At 40.6% G+C, this 22214-nt stretch overlaps 1 protein-coding gene across 1 annotated transcript in view; it reads left to right on the top strand.

Moving 5' to 3' along the window:
• INO80 (INO80 complex ATPase subunit) overlaps positions 1 to 22214 on the top strand; it is a 134087-nt gene that overhangs the window by 77438 nt on the left and 34435 nt on the right. The window contains exons 25-27 of the mRNA XM_049613385.1: positions 10299 to 10439; positions 16437 to 16662; positions 20766 to 20893. Of these exons, the coding sequence (XP_049469342.1) occupies positions 10299 to 10439; positions 16437 to 16662; positions 20766 to 20893 (495 nt within the window). The remainder of the gene's footprint in view (positions 1 to 10298; positions 10440 to 16436; positions 16663 to 20765; positions 20894 to 22214) is intronic.

Here is a 22214-nt window from a genome sequence, read left to right as displayed (position 1 = left end):
CTTACTGATTGAATGAATCTCTAGTGGTAGAATGTGATCTTGGCTTAATGGTTAATGCTCCTTTTTTTCTGCTGATTCAGGCTACCTTCAGAGTAGCCTCCTCTCAGTGTTAGTCTCCACCCGCAGAGATCGCATGTAATCAGTGTTGTTTACCATCCTGTTTGCAATATCTGCTGTGAGCAAGGTGTGTTAACAGGTTAAAACCTGTTTTCGGGTTTGAAAAATTATTCAGGCATGTAGTAAAAACACACACAAACTTAAGGACTTTAAAAACACAAATGAGGGGCGCCTGGGTGGCTCAGTCGGTTGAGCGTCCGACTTCAGCTCAGGTCACGATCTCGTGGTTTGTGAGTTCGAGCCCTGCGTCAGGCTCTGGGCTGATGGCTCAGAGCCTGGAGCCTGCTTCCGATTCTGTGTCTCCCTCTCTCTCTGCTCCTCCCCCATTCATGCTCTGTCTCTCTCTGTCTCAAAAATAAATAAACATTAAAAAAAATTAAAAACAAAACAAAACAAATGATTCACTTTAAGAGTGGAAAGAAGACAATTAACTGCCAGATTGATGGTAGATGATTAGTGGTAAAGTTTAGAATGGGAAATCACCTTAGATTGAAATGGACAAAAAGTCTTTATAGAAATTGTATTGTTTTAATTGGATTTTGAGTGATAGGGATCTGGGTGGGAGGAAGAATATTACAAGTTAAAGACTGGAACTAAAATAATAGATAGTAGTGAGAGAAAGGGCCAGAAAGGTAAATTGTAGGAATCTTTGAATGCCAGTCTATTGGGTTTAGGTATTAACCTAGGAGACTCAGCCTTTTCTTGGCTTACTTTCTTGATGCTACAGTTATAGCCTAGGGGAAATTAACTTTTGGTGGCTGCTATCAAGCGATGGGAGGGAGTACTCTGATAGCCAGTTTCATGAAGGCCACTTAATCACTCAAATCACTAAGCACACCAGTGAGGGATCTCTGTCATTGGTATTTGATGAAAATTAATCTCAGAGTGTGGTGTCAAGAAATATTGGACACAGAAGTCCATGTTAAGGAGAATGTTGAACAAAAGTTGTGAGTATCAAGTACTAAGGACTCAACAGAAATGGTTGTAACTAAAAGATTATGAAGCAGGGGTCAAGGGATTCTGATTTATTTCAATATGGAGGAGCATTGTCAGTGAAGGAATCATTTCCAAAACCCAGAGTTCAAGAGAAGATCCAGAGAGAATGATAAATTCTATATTAAATGTAAAGCAAACACACAGGAGTAAGATTAGTAAGTCTTTGTTGTTATGAGTGCAGATAGAATGCAGAAGCCCGTAGGGATTTACAGGGAGAAAGATGCTGGTTAGGAATTGTGGAAAGTAGGTAATGAAGTGTGACAGTCAAAAAGAATGAATAGGAAGGTATTTCAGGAAGGACACTTGGGTTTAAGGCAGATTTGCATTGTAGGAGAGAGGAGACTCAGATTTGAAGACTAAAATAGAAAAAGGCAGCAAAGAGGGAGATTGAACATGCAAGAGAGACAATTGATGGGGATGCAAAGTAGTTAAGTATCCTTTTTATATGGCAGAAAACTCCAGTGAATACTGTTAGGAGCTCTGTAGTTAATAGGAAGGTACTCTCTACCACAAAGAATATTTTACTCTGAAACTAAGCTTAACATGAAAAAAGAAAGTGTTGTTAAGCAGCAGTTCTATCCTTTTATTTTTCATAAAGTAGTAGTATTTATGTGTATTTAGTATTTAGTATTGGTGTGTTGTGTTTGTGTTAGTTTTTCCTTTGGAACTTGGTGTGTATTCTCATCTAAGGGAATGTCTTCCAGCCTGAAATTAAGTATGATCTTAACTTCATTACTTAAAATAGAATTTTGTGAAGAGTTATAACATTTCCTTGGAGGTTGAGAAATGTAGTAGGATTGGTAACTTGTTTGATCATCAATTGATTTTATCAGTGGATACATTGATTGTACATCAGTTATTTTCACCCTGCAGTTGTTTTTGATCAGGAGTTTGGGAGCAACTTGGGTTGGTGGTTCTGGCTCAGAAAATCTTAGAAAGTTGAAGTCAAGATGTCAGCTAAGGTTACAGTTATTTGAAAGATTGACTATAGCCATAGGAGCTACTTCCAAGGTAGCTCACTTACATGCCTAGCAAGTTGGTGTTGGCTGTTGGCTCAAGGCCTCAGTTCCTTTCTGTGTCGACTTTTACATGGGGCTGCTTGAGTATCCACATCCCAGATAAGTGATTTCAGAGAGAGAGAGTGCAAGAAGGAGCCACACTGCCTTTTATGACCTAGTTTTGGGAGTTCTGCAAGGAGAGCAAAGTAGGTTTTACCTTTTGAAGAGAAAGATACCAAAGAATTTGTGGACATATCTTAAAATGACCAGAGCCTTAGGGGCGCCTGGGTGGCGCAGTCGGTTAAGCGTCCGACTTCAGCCAGGTCACGATCTCGCGGTCCGTGAGTTCGAGCCCCGCGTCAGGCTCTGGGCTGATGGCTCGGAGCCTGGAGCCTGTTTCCGATTCTGTGTCTCCCTCTCTCTCTGCCCCTCCCCCGTTCATGCTCTGTCTCTCTCTGTCCCAAAAATAAATAAAAAATGTTAAAAAAAAATAAAATAAAATGCTTAAAGTCATTTAAAAAAAAAAAAAAAATGACCAGAGCCTCTTACTGCTGGGCTGATGCCTTTATATTACTTTTTTCATGATAAAGTTTGTTTTGGTATTCCCAGTTCTGAGATTTTGGCCTGGGCTATTGATGGGTTCAGACTGTGATGTGACATCACGAAAGTTCTTAAATTGTGTTGCTAAGGATGTTGGTATCGGGCGCCTGTGTGGCTCAGTTTTTTAAACGTCCGACTTTGGCTCAGGTCGTGATCTCGCAGTTTGTGAGTTCAAGCCCCGCATTGGGCTCTGTGCTGACGGCTCAGAGCCTGGAGCCTGCTTCAGATTCTGTGTCTCCCTCTCTCTCTGCCCCTTACCCACTCATGGTCTGTCTGTCTGTCTGTCTGTCTCTCTCTCTCTCTCAGTAATAAATAAATGTTAAGAAAATTAAAAAAAAAAAATGTTGGTATCTCTCCCTGCTCTCTGTATCACTCATCTTGTCTACAGTTTTATTAGCCACAACAAATGTCAGCTGGGGAAGATACTCAATACATAATGGTATCTGGCTTTCATTTTCAGCAGGAATTCATTGCTCAAATGCCCTAAGTCCTTGTAAGCAAATTTTTTTTTACTACAAGCTCTGTGTATTTTGTATCTTGCATTTTCATATGATTTGCCAACTTAGTTCTGATTATGGAACTTTGATTATTTGTAAACATAATGGAAAGATGATATTTTTCCAACTCTTTGTTTTGCCTTCGTTTATGGTACTAGAAAATGGAATAGTCTTGTTTCACTATGCAAGGTAAACACAAATTATGTTTTAAAATTTTGATAGAAGTGGGGTGCCTGGCTAGCTCAGTCAGTGAAGTATGTGATCTTGATCTCGGGGTTTTGAGTTCATGCTGCACATTGAGTGTGGAGATTACTTAAATAAAATATTTAAAAACAACAACAGTAAAGTTTTGATAGGAAACATGCAACTTGAATCCAGATTCCATGTTCAAGATCAATTTTAAAGGTGAATTTTGGGGTGATTCATTTTTTTTTTCCTTATGTAATCTTTATGCCCGCTGTGGGGTTCAAACTCATGACCCTGAGATCAAGGGTTGTATGCTGTACCAACTGAGCCAGCCAGGCACCCTTGGGATTATTCTTAAGTGGACAGACCTGAAAGAAAAGATGAGGGAAAATGGTAAAATTGGAAACACGTGTCAGAATTCTTTTTCTTGTGCTCTTCAAATAATTTTAAATAAAATTCCTTTGGAGCTACCAAATTAGCTTTGAATTAATTTTCTAGCATTCAGCTTTGTCCTCTTAATGCAGAATATTCTTCATTCTCTTTGGTGCCTTCATTTGTTTTATAAAGAGTAGTAATTATTGTTCCAGCAGCCTGTCCTCTGAATATAGCTTCTTGTCATCAGATCCAGGTAAAGGCTTTGTTCTTATTCCTCTAAGGAGACAGATAATGAGTGTTGACTTAGCTACGTGTTGTCATCTTGTTCCTGGTAAGCTACATCAGATCCCATACTACTTAGTCATGTAGCAGTCTAACCCAGTCCTTGCCTCTTTCTTTTCCATCATGGATGTGAATGAATCTACATGGTGAGAAGCTTCCCCCGCCCAGTATGCCTGTAAAACCCTTCTTCTCACTCTGCAGTGAATGTTAAGTTTGAATTCTGTGTTGCAGAGTTCAAGGAAGTACCGTTCTCATAATACTGGCTTTGGGATAATATATAAACATGAAGAAACTAAGAACTAGGCTAAGCACACAGATCAGATGACACTTAGGGGTGTTTTAAACAAAGTTTAGGGCCTTTTAAACTCTAACTTGATGCGAATGCTTGTCTGGTATTTCTTTCTCTTGTGATGCTTGTGCAGCAAAAGTCAGCATGGTTCTCTGTGTTCCACTTGATTTTTTTTTATGCACTGCCCTGCTTTACTGGTGAGAATTTTAAGAAAGAATAGTAACTAATTAGTTCATATTTTTCATAAATTCGTTCTCACACACCTCCCTCCTGTGGGCTCTGGCCAGATCTCCTTTCTTGTACAGTGTTGTAGGGTTTAAAGAGTACAAGTCTCACACATATGAGTCTTTTTCTCTTTTTAATATTTTTTGCTTAGAAGAATAAGGACAAAATCAGAATCTAAGATATATGGCACTCAGTCATCTTTTGTGGGGGGCAAAATGGATTTTATGCTGTATCCAGTTAAAAGTGATGACTGGCAGAAGTAGAGTACAAGGTATCCCCCGCTTTTCAAAAGCTCAAGCTTATGCCACTTCACTTTTAAGAAAGACCTGCACTCATACCTGTTTCACTTACTAAAAGAAATCGGAAAAGGATTTTTGCTTTTACAAAAAAAGGGCAAAAAGCGGAAATAGCGTTCAGCATTTATTTCACATTACAGAGGTGGTATGCACAGGAGCAGAGTGTGTCACTGCCAGTCTCCTTTCCCGGGAATGATACTCAGCATCAAACCTCCATAGCTCTGAACTGTGTCTATGAGCATCTGTGCTTTATCTCAATTTATTTTGTGCATCTGTTAGCAAGATGTGTTCTAAGGTATCAGAAAAGCTTAATTAAGAGAGGTTATTTTTTGGGCCTGGGAATGCTCAAAAATTTTTCCATAGAGAGTAATGGTAATTGCTTCTTGACTTTATGCCATTTCAGCTTATGAAAGGTTTCACAGGAAGTCTCTTTCGGGTGGCAGGGGAAAACCTGCACCAGCATTGATTCCATCTCCTATATCAGTTTCAGTGAAACTGTTGTCATGGTTATGGTCTACATAGGCATCATGTGTGTTGGAAGCTTTACATACTCCACAGCTCTGTGAACTAGCTCATCAAACTTAAAGGGCATTTAAGATTTTGCGATTCAAAGTACGTAAAAAAAATAAAATATGCAAGAGCATCTAAACATAAAGAATTGTTTTTGAAAAGAGTGCTGTTTAAGTTTTAAACACTGTTCTCTATTAAATGCTTGGAGAGCTTTGACTGCCTATTAAAGAAGAATCCCCCAAACAGGACATTTTCAAAAACTCATCTGCTAAATGTTAATTTGCAGCTACAGTATTTATATCTGTCATTATTTCTTGTATCCTGAAAGCTGCCAGTGCCTCTTGTGGAAAGCCCTGGGAAGCTGTTATATTCACCCTTTTTCTGTACTTTATTTTCTCCCGTTTTGTTTGGTCACTTAAAATATCTGAAAATAGAATCCATGTAGTCTAGCAGTTGATCTATAAACACTACACCCTTTCATTTAAAGTGAGACCTTTTCTCACAGACTCGTAATTATAGAGAACAAACTGATGGTTACCAGCAGGGAGGGAGGCTGGGGGAGGGATGATGGGGATTAAGGAGTTCACTTGTCATAATGAGCTTCCAGTGATTTATGGAATTGTTGAATCACTGTATTGTATCTCTGAATCTAATATAACACTGTATGTTAACTAACTGGAATTAAAATAAAAACTTAAAAAGCAAAGAATAAAGTGAGACCTTTTCCTCTGTATGTTTGATGTATTCTTCAAAAACAAAAGCAGAAAATTAAGTTCTGAGTCATGAGGAGCTAATGTTAACATAAATCTTCCTTTTAACTTTAAACAAGAGGTGGAGAATACAGTATGACCCCTTGTTAAATGGGTAAGTCTGTATCTGAGGGAAAAGCATCTGTATGTTTTGTGTGCTACACTGTGGCAAGAAGCGTACATCTGTGGGGTCTTTCTGCCCTACTTATTTCCACTTGAGACTTTTTCACGGTACCAAAAGACTCTACAAAAGCCTGACTTCTCTGCTATGTGCACACTGTGGTTCTGATAGCAAGACACACACAGCTGCCAGTGCCTACAGGTTAATGAAGACACTCAAGAGCATGAGGAAGAGACAACAGAACAACAAAACCTGTGACCACATCATAACCAAATCATGTCTCCCATAGTGTGACATTGTTTCTTTTTATTTGTTTTTGGCCAAAACAGACTAAAGAAGAGATGAACCTTCTTTTCTGTCCCTCTTTCACCTACCCGCCCAAGCATCTTATGCAATGATGTTTAAGGTGTCCTTCGTGTTCTTTGTTAAGCATTAAATTTTTTTTGTAGGTGGCAGTGTTTAAGCAGCTGATGTAGTTCTGTGAAGGGAATATGGGTAATGTGGTTATAAGGACTACCTGTGCTAAGAGAGAATTGATGGAACCAATGTTAAGAGAAAATAACCTGAGTAAAATATACTAGGAGTGGTCAGGTTTCTCTAAAGCTAAGGTTGTGAACGAGCATTTTGAACTAGTTAAATTTTTTTTTAAATCTAGAATCAGAAAGCTAAAAATCATCTTACCTTAGTGAATTCCAATGAGAATACCATCTTAACCTAACTCACATAAGACAAGTAGACATGTTCTAATTTGGGAATGAGCACTCCCAGGAGAATTATCATTAGACTTTTTCCAGAAATATATCACAGATAACATATTGTGTTGAAAGGACTCCCTACAGTGAATGCTGTAACCCTGATAAATAACTACAATGTTGAAGAGAAAATAGTTGAAGGAAATGTTCATTCTTTCATCTTTTACTTTTATAGTCTAGGAATGAAGTAAGAAACAGGCTTTGTTGAATTTTGCCATTTGAGAATACTTCAAACGAGGGTGACTTTAAGAGATCCCTGACATGGGGTGCCGGGTGGCTCAGTCAGTTAAGCATCTGACTTCAGGTCAGGTCATGATCTCACGGTTTGTGAGTTCCAGCCCCACATCAGGCTCTCTGCGGACAGCTCAGAGCCTCAGATTCTGTGTCTCCCTCCCTCTCTCTCTCTCTGCCCCTCCCCTGCTCACTATCTCTGTCAGAAATAAACATAGAGAAAGAGAGATCCCTGACACATTGTTTAGTTACTGCTCTGTATTTTTTTTTTTAAGTTTATTTATTTTGAGAGCAAGAATGCACACTCATGGGCCAGTGGTGGGGGAGGTGGGGGGAGCGGTGGTGGGACACAGAAGGAGAGAGAATACCAGGCAGGCTCCATGCTGTCAGTGCAGAGCCCAACGCAGGGCTTGATCTCATGAACTGTGAGATCATGACCTGTGCCAAAATCAAGAGTCAGATGCTTAACCGACTGAAGCCACCCAGGTGCCTTTAGTTACTGCTCTTTAGAAGTTAGTAAACAATTCAGAAGACTTAAGGTCAGCTACTACTGCTACCTCAGCCACCTGGGTGGCAGTAGACACCATATCTAGCAACCCTGAACTACTATTGTATTTCGTTGATGTGAACACTAATTACTAGAGTCTTAACCACTTCTCTTCACCCCCTAGGAGGGGCAAGAGGGCTTACCACCAATAATAAAAAAATGTGCTTGCAAAAAACAAAATTCAGTACCTTTGTCTATGCATTAGGAATTGGGTTTGTTTTTTGTAAGTGCATGTTCTTAGCTATCCAGTGTTTCATATTGGAAGAACAGGGTGATACTCAACCTAATAATCTTTGTAATGATCCTCACCCTAGGCATTCAGAAGATAATGGACATAAATATGTAGCAAAGTGGATGAACTTAAAAGATGCTAGCCAACATAAAGCTGAGAACACAGATACTGTTGAAAAACTATCAGAAGGTTAAAATTCTTTTCTGGGTAATGACAGAAACATGAACATCTAGAGAAAAATATCAAATACATCAAAACTGTGTAAGCCCAGTGTTATAATAAAGTATTGTAAAGGCTTCCATACATTGTGGTTAGAAACCACTGGGGATGTCCCAGCTGTACTGAAAACAGTTAAAGCCTTTCACTTTGTTCAGGACCATTATTCTGAAAGTGCTGATTGGTTCATGGAAGCAGATTATGATACACATATCCTGCTAGACAACTTGAGATGACTTCCCTCATACTGATCCTGAAGAGTGCATTTATTTTGAGAAAAATTATGAACAAACGTAACTGAGGAAAGAAGCCTTGAAGAGATTTGGTTTTGAAAGCTTTTAGTACTGAAATTATAACTATTATTCTTCTGTAGAGGGTCCTAGTTACTGTTCATCTTGCAGTTTGTTTTCTTGACCATGTAACAGTGTATAAATTTGACGACTTTGTATATGTATTATCTTCATCTGTATGGTTATTTAGGTTACCAACCTGCCTTATCTGAGAAAACTATGAAGAAAAAAAGTGAAGTCATCAAGAATGAAGATCCAAAGATAAAATGTCTAACATTGCACTGAAGAAAGATTTGCATCTGCAATAAAGAACACTGAATCCCACAGACACATTATTTTATGTGAATGTACCAGACTTTTAAAAAGTCTTTCACAGGAATGGCTGTAAACTGAAACTTTAACATGAGCTTGTAGTCTGATTAAAGTGTATTGATATAGTAATATATATGAAGAATTTATGTTTTTAAAATGATGATCTGGTAAAGGTAGTAAAAATTTATTTCCTTTTCCTGAGCGCTTGTATTGGTGTCACCAAATAAAACAGCTCACCTTGCTGGAACTATAATTGACCCTTGAATAGCACGGGTTACAGTTGCTGATCCCCTGCAGTCAAAAATATGCATATAACTTTGGACTCCCCCAAAACTTAACCACTGATTGCCTGCTGTTGACAGGAAGCCTTACCAATAACATAAACAGCCAATTAACACATAATTTGTATGTAATATATGTTATATACCGTATCGTTAAAATAAAGTAAGCTAGAGAAAAGAATGTTAAAATCATAAGGAAGGGTCGCCTGGGTGACCCAGTCAGTTAAGCAACCGACTCAGTGTCAACTCAGGTCATGATCTCAAGGTTCGGGAGATAGATCCCCATATCATTCTCCATGCTGACAGCACAGAGCCTGCTCGGAATTCTCTCTCTCTGCTCCTCCCCCACTTGTTTGCGTGTCTCCTCCCTCTCTCTCTCTCTCTCTCTCTCTCTCTCAAAATAAACTTAAAAAAAATTGTAGGAAGGAGAAAATACATTTACAGTACTGTTCTGTTACTGCTGAAAAAAAATCCATGTATAAGTAGACCCACACAGTTCAAACCCATGTTGTTCAAGGGTCAGCTGTACACTGCATTGTTAGTATACACACATGATGCTAAGCAGATGTACCTTAAAATTTTGGGAAGAAACGTTGGTCATCGTGTGTTTTTTTTTTTAATAATTTTTTTTTTTTTAATGTCTGTTTTTGAGAGAACATGAGCTGGGAGGGACAGAGAGAAAGAGAGAGACAGAGGATCCGCAGCAGGCTCTGTGCTGAGAATGAAGAGCCTGATGTGGGGCTGGAACTCACGAACTGTGAGATCATGACCTGACCTGAAGTCGGACGCTTAACTGCCTGAGCCACCCACACGCCCTGGTCATCATGTTTAACTTAAGACATGAGTTTGCATCCATGGTATAACAAATGAACCAGACTTCCCCCTACATATGCATTGTGTTGTCTAATGAATATTATGTTCTTAACTATTTTATAATTAATAGTATCTTTCCCAGGAAAAGGTAGAATCAGAAGTGCCACTTGCTTATGGTATATTAATAAAGCCATGTTTTAAAATTAGCATGGACTCTGACTATATTATACATTTGGTTCTAAATACTGGTTATTTATTAGGATTCATAATGTTTACTAGAAGAATGTCTTTTAAGTCAGATGTTTAATATGTGACATTTTTTTCTGTTTTGCTTAAATTAAACATAATTACCAACGGCACTAATTTGCATTTTTGTTTTGTAGTCTCTGGTTTTCAGCAGCCACTGCAAAGCAGTAAGTGGCTACTCAGACCAGGTCATCCATCAGCGGAGATCAGCTACCTCCTCACTTCGTTGCTGCCTGCTCACTGAACTGCCATCTTTTTTGTGTGTGGCCAGTCCACGAGTAAGTGCCACAAGAGGGAAGAAACAAAATAGATGATACTTGAAGAAATAAACCAACTTTTAAGAGATCCATTTCTTAACACAAGTGTTTAAGCTGTTTGGACCTTGAGAAACATTAATCCTCAGTATTTAGAAAGCATACATGGCCCTGGCTTTGCCAAGACAACACTCCTCCCTTTAAATTTTGTTGGTTAGAGAACTATTGTATGGTAAATAGGAATGGCTTCTTTGCCTGACCAAGTCTCTCCTGTGTAGTTCCTCTCATTTAGTCAGGAAGGAGCTCTGAACTATCATGGGAGCAAGCCATCTGTCACGTAGGTTATCACCAAACAGCAGGGTCAAGGACAGTGGAATATTTGATAAGGAGAAGGAGCTGTTTGTTACCTGCATTGAGGTTTTTGACGGTTTTTCAAGGGAGGGGGCTACATTGGGAGGGAGATTTGATCTGGCCATATCGCTTCAGTGCAGTCTCCAAATAACAAAAGGAAACCTAACACTCCAGCATCAAGAAACTTCTTCATCTGGTGTCCTCTCACTTTCCTTAGCAGCCCTGCTGAGACTGGTTCACAAGTATGTTCGCCCTAAAAAGTAACTGTCGTGCTGTGTTCACCATTCAGCAGTCCTGGTCTTATTTGCAGATTGGGAGCAGTGTCTGTTATGGTTTCAACGTTGAGCAACTGTTAGATGCCTCTTAACACCCCATTTATCAAAGCTGGGCACTCTGGTGATACCTGACAGCATCACTGCAAAGGCTCCCCTTGGCCCAGTGCAGTGTTTTACTCTGCTTATCTCTTGTGCCCTTTCTTGTCCTTATTATTTTTTTTTTAATTTTTTTTAACTTTTTTTAATTTATTTTTGAGACAGGGAGAGACAGAGCATGAACAGGGGAGGGTCAGAGAGAGTGAGACACAGAATCTGAAACAGGCTCCAGGCTCTGAGCTGTCAGCACAGAGCCCGACACAGGGCTCAAACTCACGGACCGCGAGATCATGACCTGAGCCGAAGTCAGCCGCTTAACCGACTGAGCCACCCAGGCGCCCCTTTCTTGTCCTTATTGATCAGAGCCAGACAGAAGCTCTCTTACAACACCAGAAGAAGTATATGAAGGGAGAGGGACAGAGTAGAGATGCACTAGACTCTGGTTAGAGCAGAGGACAAGTATCTGTCTTCCTGGCTCATTTCCTTTTTCTCTGGGGCATCTTCCAGTTAGCACGAAGACTCTTTAAGAGGCTGACATTCATTCATGCTTTCTTTATTTCCTCCTTTCTTTCTCTCTCTCTCTCTCTCTCCCTTTCTCTCTCTCTCTTTCTTTCTTTCTCTCAGAGCACGAGTCCGGGGGAGGGGCAGAGAGGGACCTTCAAAGCGGGACGGGCAGCGAGCCCCGCTGTGGGGCTCAGACTCTTGAATGATGAAATCCTCACATGAGTCGAAGTCCGACTCTCAACTGACTGAGCCACCCAGGTGCACCAAGAGGCTGACCTTTCTTACCCTTCTGTGTTTTCTCTTGTTTTCTGCACTCATCCTAGAAGGCCTGCTGGTTTCACACTTCTCTTTAAAGAAGGTGGAGCCTTTTGAATCTTCCTTAGTGATATTTTTCTGTCAGTATTTACATCTGCTTGCATCCTTTATTAAGTTATCAAAGGTCAGAATCTGGTGGAGGGTCCCAAGAAAGTTGATGAGTGGAAACAAGATGGTAGTACTGAGTCGCACTGACTCCTGCCTGCCTTAACTTCTTCCTACTGATCCTCTACTACATGAACTTGATTCCTAGGCCACCGTTAACTTTGATTTATATTGGCTTTCTAAATAGAAAATATTTAGATTTTATATGTATCCAGTTCTTCAAAGTATTTTTGGTCTTTGAAGCTTAAGTTGATGTAGGGAAATTCACTTTTTCTAGAAAACATGCAAAGTCTGGTGTTTCTATAGAAAGCAGTCTTTAGACTTCATAGTTGTGTAGTTCGTTGCCTTCTCACTCTCCCAATCTGATGTATATACTTAGAGACCTAATAAGAGGAAGTCTGGATTTCTGAGAGGGATCTTTAGACATTTTCACTTCTCATATCCCCAATGTTTTATAGAGCCAATTAAAAAGTGAAGTGCCTTGGACCATCATTGCATTTACAGGCATGAAGATTCCTCATTTGTTCCACTCAGAGCTGTATAGCTAACTACTCTGAAGAACAACTCCACTCTCCCAACATACTCAAACACGCATACCCAAACTGTACTACTAGAGACTTGTTTTCTGAGCAGCCCAAAATCTAAACTATCATGCCAGATGCTGCTTTTTCCCTAAAGAACAATAAATAATGAGTAGCTTAGAGAAGACCATAGTAGCATAAAGGTGTGGTGGCAGGCAGGGAACAGAAGAAAACTTTTTTTTTTTATCATTTGGCTGAAGGGCTCCTCCCCAGCACCCTCCTTTCTTGCTCAGCACCTTTATCTATAATTGTGTGTAGAGTTTCTTCATAAAGTATGTGCTGAACTTGAAATGAGAATAAGTAACACCATGGTTATGAGGACAGGAAGAAGAGTTTTAAATATGTCTGAATATTTTATAAAGTCATACACAAGCTTTTACCTTGATCAGGCCTAGAGTGTGAATAATCATGTGATTCCTTAATTATCTTATATTGATTTTTAACCCATCTGGGATAGGGACAGACTGATTTCCTTTGAAGTCTTAACCTTGGCCTTGAGCTTAAATTAATGTCCTTGGCATGTGCTGTGGAAACTTCAGGGTCGGTTCAGGAAGAACTGTGCCATTAAGGAAGGAATTATAGGATTTCTTTTCTCATTAGCTAAGGAAATAATTCTGCAACGTTAATAAACTAAGACCCTGGAAATCCATCTTACCAAAAAAAAAAAACTGAAGCGCTTGGAGTGGTCACGCTTCTTAGAGCTAGAGCAGGAATATACATGTCATCAGGAAGGACGCGCTAAATGCTTGAGGAGACAGCCCTTGAAGATCCTATAGTTTAGGAAGTTAATGAAGCAAGAAACAGAGGTTAGCTCATGTGAGACTAAAGGGAGTATGCATTTCCATTTGTGGGGAGTTAAGAATGGTATGTCATGCTTCATCTCCCCCTGTTTCTGAACAGTCAGGAAGGCCACTGGGGTTAGCAGAATGGGTGGAGGCTGTCTAGGATAGAGCTGACTAGGGAAGCACAATTTAATTAGAAGTGGACTTGTTTGCCTCTTTTTATGCCTCATGAGTTCACTGCTTACGTACTTACAACATGACATTCTGTGATTCTGCATATATCTTGATCCAGGGCTCCTGCCAAAGAAGCTTATTAAAACATTAAAAAATATTTCACTAAGAACTGGGCCCCACAAATCTCCTAGTTTTCAATCCTGGACTTGGAAGGATATCAGCAAAATGAAATTGGAAAATAGGTGAAAGTTTATAACTGGAGAAAGTTGTTTTGGTTTTAAACTATAAGAGTGCTGGGGCACCTGAGTAGCTCAGGCAGTTAAGCGTTTGACTTCGACTCAGGTCATGATCTCACGGTCCATAGGTTCGAGCCCCACATTGGGCTTTGCACCCACAGTGCAGAGCCTGCTTAGGACTCTGTCTCCCTCTCTCTCTGACTCTCACCTGCTTATTCATATTCTTTCTCTCAAAAATAAACATTTTAAAAAATAATAAACTATAAGAGTGCCAAGGAGTGAGTTCTAGACAGGAAAAACATTCTCCCGGTGTCCTGTTCTCCCCCTATTCCTCCATGCTGAGTTTCTGGCTTTTGAGTTTTCATCTGGAGCATTTGGGCCTGACATCTTATATATAGTTCCAGTATAAGTCCTGCTTTTCTATAAAATAAACAATAATGATAAAAACAAAAACAGTTATATTTGAGCATAAAATTGGACTGTATGAGTCTCTCATTTATGCTCTACTCATTCAAGAGTGTATATAGTATAGAGAATTGGTCATACTTCTGTAGTTCATCCACTGCTGCTTGTACCATTGTTATGAAAGTACAACTACTACTGATTGTGAGGTTCTGAGACTCATACCCTAGATGGTAGATACCTGCTCCGGTCCAGGATCTGCTGAGCTGCAGCCAGGACAGACCATCGTGGGAGAGATCCAATTTTTATCCACCTGCGTTTTACTCTGTCTTTATTTACCTGTGCTCAGCTTTAGGTGGGAAAAAGGAATAACTTGAACGCAAAAATACCCCTTTTTGAGTGGGCAAAGGTAGTATGGGATTACCAAAACCTGCTCCTAGTACTGTGTGTGAAAGTGATTTATGTGTGAACTTATCTGGGTTTTGGAGCAGTAGGGTCCCTGCTTGCTCTGACCTTCCCTGTAGTTTGATATGTGGACTGTAGATGGCACTGCTCGCTAGCAAACTCAGTTCAGCTTCATCTGTAAGCCAGAGTAGAGCACTCTTGTGGCTATTAGTAAATGATGCGCTTTCTCTTGTTTATGGTATTCTGTAGTCTTCAGCAGAGGCACCTGCAGCCTCATAGTCAGCTAGCTGATTGTTAATGTAAACCAAGGCAGTATTTCTTTTTTGGTTTTTTTTGATGTTTATTTTTTTAGAGACCTAGAGTATGAGCAGGGGAGGGGCAGAGAGAGAGGGAGTCACAGAACCTGAAGCAGGCTCTAGGCTCTAAGCTGTCAACACAGAGCCCGACATGCGGCTCGAACCCATGAACCATGAGATCATGACCTGAGCCGAAGTTGGACACTTAACTGACTGAGCCACCCAGGCACCCTGGCAGTAGTTCTTAAGGCTTAGCCTGAGGTTCTGTAGTGCTCGTTAGAAACCTAGAGCTTTTGGCTTTTTCCTTAGGTCTTCTGGATTAATATCTGCGCTTTAGATAAACTCCCAAGAAGGTTCTTAGTCATACAAAAACTTGACAACCATTCCATTGCCCTAAAGATTGATGGGCGTTAAAATAGAAAAGTTAATAGCAAGATATATTTTCCTAAATGTCTAACTTCTTGGAAATAATAGCAACAATGAAAGTAGCTACCTAGGTTCAACCAGTGTTTTATGTTCTGGTCTCTCCTATACCTCTGCCCTTGCTTCTTATACCCAGTTTTCCCCCATCTTTTGGTCTAGTTCCAGGGTTTTTCTGAGCAATTTACTGCATATAATGGGGCTTTAGCATTATTTTCAACCTGAACTTGCAGATAATCAGAGCCTCCAAATTTTAACAGACGGTAACTTGGGCTCCTAATCAGATGATTTCACAGCTATCTGAATACACAGATGCTTATTAGCAGTGGGAATAGACCCAGATCGCTAAAGGATTATTAAAAAGCCTGTTTCTAAATTAACAGGAGCCTTCTATTCCATTGGGGGGCAGCATTTCAGTGTGGTTGCACCTTGTGGTGTGATAAGATTTTGTGCCTAGCCTCTGTCCTAGCCAAGAAACGAATCCACTACTCTTTGGCAGTTGCTTTCTCCACCTGCCTCTACCGTGTCCCAGCTTATGGCCTAAAAGAAAGGTTCTTTTATCTTCCATTAGGTTTGTCAATTAACAACCTGGTCAGGGAAGAGAGAAAGAAGTATTGATAAATACAGGAGCTTTGCTACAAAAGCATTAAAGATAACTTCATATGCACTGGGCCCATAACTCTTTAGTTCTTTAGTAATGACTGCGGAGCTCCAGCTCCCTTTCTGATCTCACCATTTTGTGGATGGCTAATAGAACTTCACTGAAAACACTATCCGGCAATGAGGGGAGGTGGCAGAGTAATCAGATCTATATACACCTGTGATAGAATTATTCCTGACTTGGTATCCCAGTTTTTCTGCAAACTCCAGCACTCTTTGGATCTTTAGTTTGCTGCAGGTTCATGTTGAAGAGGTTGACCTTTTACGTGGACCAGCTCACTAGGTCATTATTAACGGCAGCTTATTTGTCAGAACAAAGAAGTTCAAACCACTAGCCTAAAAATTATCCACATTTGTCTGATTTCAGAGTTGAAGTGTAGGAAATGTGAAAGCTATCTCATGTGAATCTTTCACTGTAGGTTACCGCAGTGCCATTGGATTCTTACTGCAATGACCGAAGTGCAGAATATGAGCGGCGAGTGCTGAAGGAAGGAGGGAGTCTGGCAGCCAAGCAGTGTTTGTTAAATGGGGCCCCTGAACTGGCAACAGATTGGCTAAATCGACGATCCCAGTTCTTCCCAGAGCCAGCTGGAGGACTGTGGAGCATCAGGCCTCAGAATGGCTGGTCTTTCATCAGGATTCCAGGTAAGTTCTCTGTTCTCTTGGAATGTATTCCCAGTTCTGGCAAGTGGGGGAACCAGAGACATACTCCATGTGGTAGTTTCAGATATTTGAAATTCAAAGTTTTGGGCTTGTTTCCTGTTTTGCCTTTAGTAACTTTATAGATAAAAATACTTAAGTAATTTATGACTGAAGAGAGAAATGTTTTTTCGATTTGTGCTTACGTACTCTCCTTTGACAAGCTTACAACTGAGATAGGAATGCCACCCTTTAAAAGGAGGAGGGGGATAGAAATAAACTTGGTAGGAAAGGTTCCAGGTTGAGTGAGTACAGTTGTCTTGTGCTATTGCCAGTAGAGTGAATGAGAATGTCGTCACTCACAGAAAGCCTCGTTGAAGTAGCATAAACAGTGTCCTGCACGGAGCACTAGAGATCTGAATGATAACCAGAAGAAAAACAGTGTGTTTTGTGCCAAAATGCTAGCGGATTCCCAGACCTCCTAGAGTCAAGGTCGAGGGTTGAAAGGAAACTAGGTTTTCATCTTTGCTTTAGTGAGACTACTGTTAAGGAAACTGAACACAGAGTTCATAGGCTTATGTTCTTTGCTTACACCTGCTGGCAAACTGGAATGGTAGTTGAGAGCTACCGTGTTAGTTTTGGTTGTCCAGATTCTCTGATATTTTGAATGTATTCTTCTTACTGGATATGATGGAAGTGAACTAGAGCTAAGCATTTCAAAAAGAATCTGCCAAGTGTCAAAGGACTTAGGGTCAGCCTGGTAGGAGCTGTGGGGGTGCTTTGAACCAGAAGATGCCATTTTGAGTTTATGAGAGCAGCATTGTATGTGTCCTCGTAGCAGTCTTAGAACACCTGAAAGCATTGGGTGAAGGTGTACTGTAGGAAAACAAAGGGAAAGCCCAATTGTAAAACAGGCCTGGTTTGTAGTGGGAATAGAGAATAAAATCTACCGGGTCTGGAAACCATAGAATCCCAGGCAGAAGATGAGCACAGGTGTTGAAAGAAGCAAGACAACACCTTGTTTCTTCTTTCTCCTTCCTTCACTGTGGCTCCTAAGTTCCCAGTACAGGAGTAGAAGGCTTATTGCTGGCGCTGTGGGAATCTCTTGTGGCTTTTCCTGTTCTTTGAAAGAAAAATGGACCTTGTTTAAATTGCAGGAAGTGTCTGAGTTCTTTTCGCATCGATAAAAAGCGCCAGCCTCACTGGCTGTTTACTGTGAGAACCAACCAGCTCCTCACTGACCCCATTGTGCTCTGTAGACTGGCTGGGGCAGGGCAGTGAGGGGTGGGGGTGCAGGGTCACTGAAACCTGTATTTTATCTCTTTTTTCTCTATACTTTTACATTTTCTGTTTCCTTAGGAAGGGTTGGTTCCATTATAGTCCCCGAGAGACCAAAATCTCCTGGATTTCTTTCACACCTTGAATGCATTTCCCTGTTTCACCTGGAGAAAGATGCACAGTCCTTTAAAAATTCTCTCTTGGAAAAAGGAGATATTATTTCATCTGTTACCCTAATTTTGCTGCCATGGGATATATTCATTTTCTAAGTAGGCTCTTACACAGCTGTGGTCAGTAAGAACTTGTGTCTAAGTGAATACTATAAGACTGTACTGCAAGATTGTAGAAAATATTGCAGGAAGGTAGGATAGGTCTGTTCAACATGTTTTGAGATCCTGTTTTAAGAGAGGTTTGTCTTGGCACAGTCAGCCTAATTTCTAGGGAATCGTGCTCTTCTTGGCTCTGTGCCCTACTTAGTAACAGGTGGTGCTGTTGTCTAGTGCAGCTTTGGTAGCTTCTAAAAAATTGGGTAATGGATGCCAGGCCCAGAAGGTACCAATGTTTGCACAAAAGAAACCCATTTTTTCTGCTTATCTTCTAAGGACAAGTACTGGGGGCTGACTTCTCTGTCTAGGATGCTTAACAGAGAAGGAGAAATATTGTTCATTGCTTAAGTATTTTAAGACTATTGCTGCAGTGTCTTTTTCTTAGGCCTTTTCTTTCAGAGTGGTCCAAAGAAATCCAGCCCATCTATTTTCAGTCCCCACGTACACAGTAATAGCTAACAACAGGTGCCACTCTTAATTCTTTTGGGTGCATCAGAGTTCTGTCCTTCAGAGTCTGTATACATCTTCATCTCTGAGCCTTCCTAATCTTAGCATCAGTTTGCTCTAGTTAGCAAAGTAAAGTAGATGTAGGAAGCAGGAATGTGTGAGAACCATTGAATCATGATTTTGAGATGAAGCTTCTCAGTATGCAGTCACAAGAGATTTATATATGCTTAAATATTTTGGTTGAGGGAGTGGATGTGAATGGAGAGAGAAGATAAGCAGGCTGTAGAAATCTGATGAGCTTAGCTTGCCCAGTGTACTCAATGACTGAAAAATATATGGACTTTTTTTTTTCACCTTCCTGTGCTTTTAATTTTTTTTGAAAAAAGAAAAAAAAAGAAAGAAAGAAACTATTGTCTAAAGCTGATTGGTAGCTCTGTGGGGAATGTTTAGGAGCTATCAAAATTGAGGGATCCCAAGAAATCCAGTTAAATGAGAAAGGTAAGGTAATCGTGACAAGAAAACCTTGAGGTTGTTAGGAAAGCGTTGCTGCTTGGTCAGATTTGGAATTTGTACAGGCCTCCTTGTCTGGTGCCAGGGAGAGGGCTTAGCATTCGGCTCTGTCCCAGCTGCAGTCATTTGATTGTGTTGGTAAGGAGACCAACAAAAAGAAGAGCATTTCAATAATCTAAACAGGACCAAACAAAGAGGCTGAACAAAGGTGTGTGCCATAGCTTGGGGGGGAGGGGGGGCGGGGGCGGTGGAGGGAGAGATGTGGCCTGGCAGCATTCCGAAGGTGGGAAAAGGCAAGCTGCAGTGCTGAGGAGTAAACATCCAGGGACTGTGGCTTTGTAGCAAAAACAGAGTGGCTGATGATTTGTTATGGTGCTGTCAGCACATCCGCTCTTGTTCGGTTTATACAATAATTGTGCACTTGGCAAATAGTGGCGAGAACAGAGAAATCTCCATTCAGAACTCTTGGATTGCTCTCAACAGTCAGCCTCTGCAGTTCTGAGAGGAAAAAACCATGGATTCAAACCCAGAAACTAGGGATAGACAGCATGTTTTTTTAATAGTTTCCTTTTTTACTTCTGTTGCTTAGTTGTCTATGTAATATGTCTATCCTTGGTCTCTCTCTTGTTGCATCCTAGAGCCACTTCCACATGTACTCTTAACTCTCCCAGCCCCTTAAGCCTCATTTCTTCCCCCTCTTACTAGCAGTGATTGTTTGGGGCATGTTTATGGACCAGTCTGCAAACAGGAAATTCTACTTCCTGAAATGTGATGGGAGTTGAATGATACTGAATGGATAAGATGAATATTTGGGAGTTAAGTGTTCTGTAAAGATCTCTGGCTAAAATACTCTTTTTTTTTTTTTTTTTTTTTTTTTTTTTTTAATGGGAAGAGGAGAGAGAAAGCGCAAGTTAGTGAATAAAAGCAGCTTCTATTTCACAGAAACCCAGTCTTTATTAAATTACAGTTTAGGATAATGACATTTACCAACCATCCTATTTGAAATCATCCAGGAGAAGGAGTTTGGATTTAAACAAAGGGACAGAATTGGATATGTTTATTTGCATTTCTCAATATTTAAGTGTCTCTGGGGACAGGCAAGAGTAGCCCTTGTTTCTGTTTCTCATGCTTTTAGGGGGTGTAAACCATATAGCCGTAGAACTAGCAGAAACAGACATCTAGAGATAGGATGAACAAGGAGAAACAGGTCACTTACAGCATGTATGACGTGGGCCTCTTGGATGTCCATGTGTACCTGCTATCCCCTGAATAAGGACATGGAGCAGGGAAGCTTTTGAATGCCTTAGCAGCAAATGTCTGTCAATTGCAAGGGAACCTACACCTCCCTCTTTCAGGATACTGCTTCCCAGAGCACTACTGGATCATGATTTAACAGTGCTTTGGATTCTTCTCTAGAGTACTTTTCTGCTCTCATGGTGATAAGCATCCTGGTTGTAATTTTGGCTGCATACAGCTTTGCAGTGAGTGATTTTGCTGCCTCAATTAAATACAGTTTCCCCCCTCCTCCCTCCCTTTTCTTCTCCCCAGGCAAGGAGAGCCTCATCACTGACAGTGGAAAGCTGTATGCCCTTGATGTCCTCCTGACTCGGCTCAAGTCTCAAGGACATAGGGTCCTTATCTACTCCCAGATGACCAGGATGATAGACCTGCTGGAGGTAGGAGAAGGAACCTTGGGGACCTAGGACACCTTGACATTTCACTTGCAGGAATCACATATCTATGACTCATGTCAGTCCTGCCTAATAGGAACCTAGAATTTGTCTTTGTGATTTTAGTGTCTATAAAGGGAGAAGAAGCAGCTCCTGGCAGATGTGAGAATATACAAAGGACTTTTACCTCCTTCCCTACACAAGTGAAGTAGAACACCCCCTACTCCTTCCTTTATTGGGGAACAAATTTCCTAATGTTAAAGTAGATCAGAGCCTAGGAATTACTTAAAAAGTCCTCTGATGGGGAGCCTGGGTGGCTCAGTCGGTTAAGCCTCTGACTTCAGCTCAGGTCATGATCTTGCCTTTTCCGAGTTTGAGCCCCGCATTGGGCTCTGTGCTGACAGCTTGGAGCCTGGAGCCTGCTTTAGATTCTGTGTCTCCCTCTCTCTTTCTGCTCCTCCCTTGATGGTGTGCGCGCTCTGTCTCTCCTTTCTTTCTGAAAAATGAATAAACGTTAAAAAAAAAAAGTCCTCTGAAATTCTATATGGAAAACAAGATTTAGGATTAGTTTTCTAAGTAAAAAGCCAGAGAACAGCAATTCAATCTGAGTTAATGTAGTGGTCTCAACTTGGATACATACTTCATTCTCTTGGAAGAGCTTTAACAAACACTGATGCCTTGTCCCATCCTCAGAGATTCTTATTTAATAAGTTTGGAATGAGGCCTAGGCATCAGGATATTTGAAAGCTTATGAGGTGATTCTGATATGCAACCAAAGTTGACAACTGTAGGGTTATGGTGAAAGATACAGCTTGTCTTACTGTATATGGCGGCCTCTGTTTCTTTAGTTGCTTCCAGGTTGACATTCTCTCTGCTTTTTTGTCTCAGTGGAGACTAATTACTTAAGAGAGAGGAAGTCATGGAGATCAAACAGGAGAGTGAAAGTGAGGACAAATAATCACAAACTACCAGGATTAGTGTTTAGAGCCAGAAAGTTGGATAGCCACTGGCCAGGAGGCTAAAGCACCTGGATGTAAGTAGTGTATAAATTTTCTCATGTTTTTCCATGGGCTTTACATTGCTAAGGCTGCATATTCTAACCCTGCTACCCCAGGGAGTATTGGACCATGATAATCCCTATCTAGGAATAAGGGACTAGGGATCATATCAGCACAGATGGAATGAAAGGTAGCATAGGGAAGAAGTTTTAGGTTCTTTGGAAGCCAGACCTGGCTTGCTGAATTTTGTCGTAGTATTTTTGTGGTCTTTTTAATAATCTGGCAACATCTTTTAGCAAGAGACCTAACAAATGATATTTGAGGTAACT

This window comes from Panthera uncia, assembly GCF_023721935.1.
Source record: "Panthera uncia isolate 11264 chromosome B3 unlocalized genomic scaffold, Puncia_PCG_1.0 HiC_scaffold_1, whole genome shotgun sequence".
In the NCBI taxonomy this organism is placed as follows: Eukaryota; Metazoa; Chordata; class Mammalia; order Carnivora; family Felidae; genus Panthera; species Panthera uncia.
This window is presented reverse-complemented; position numbering and strand designations above follow the sequence as displayed.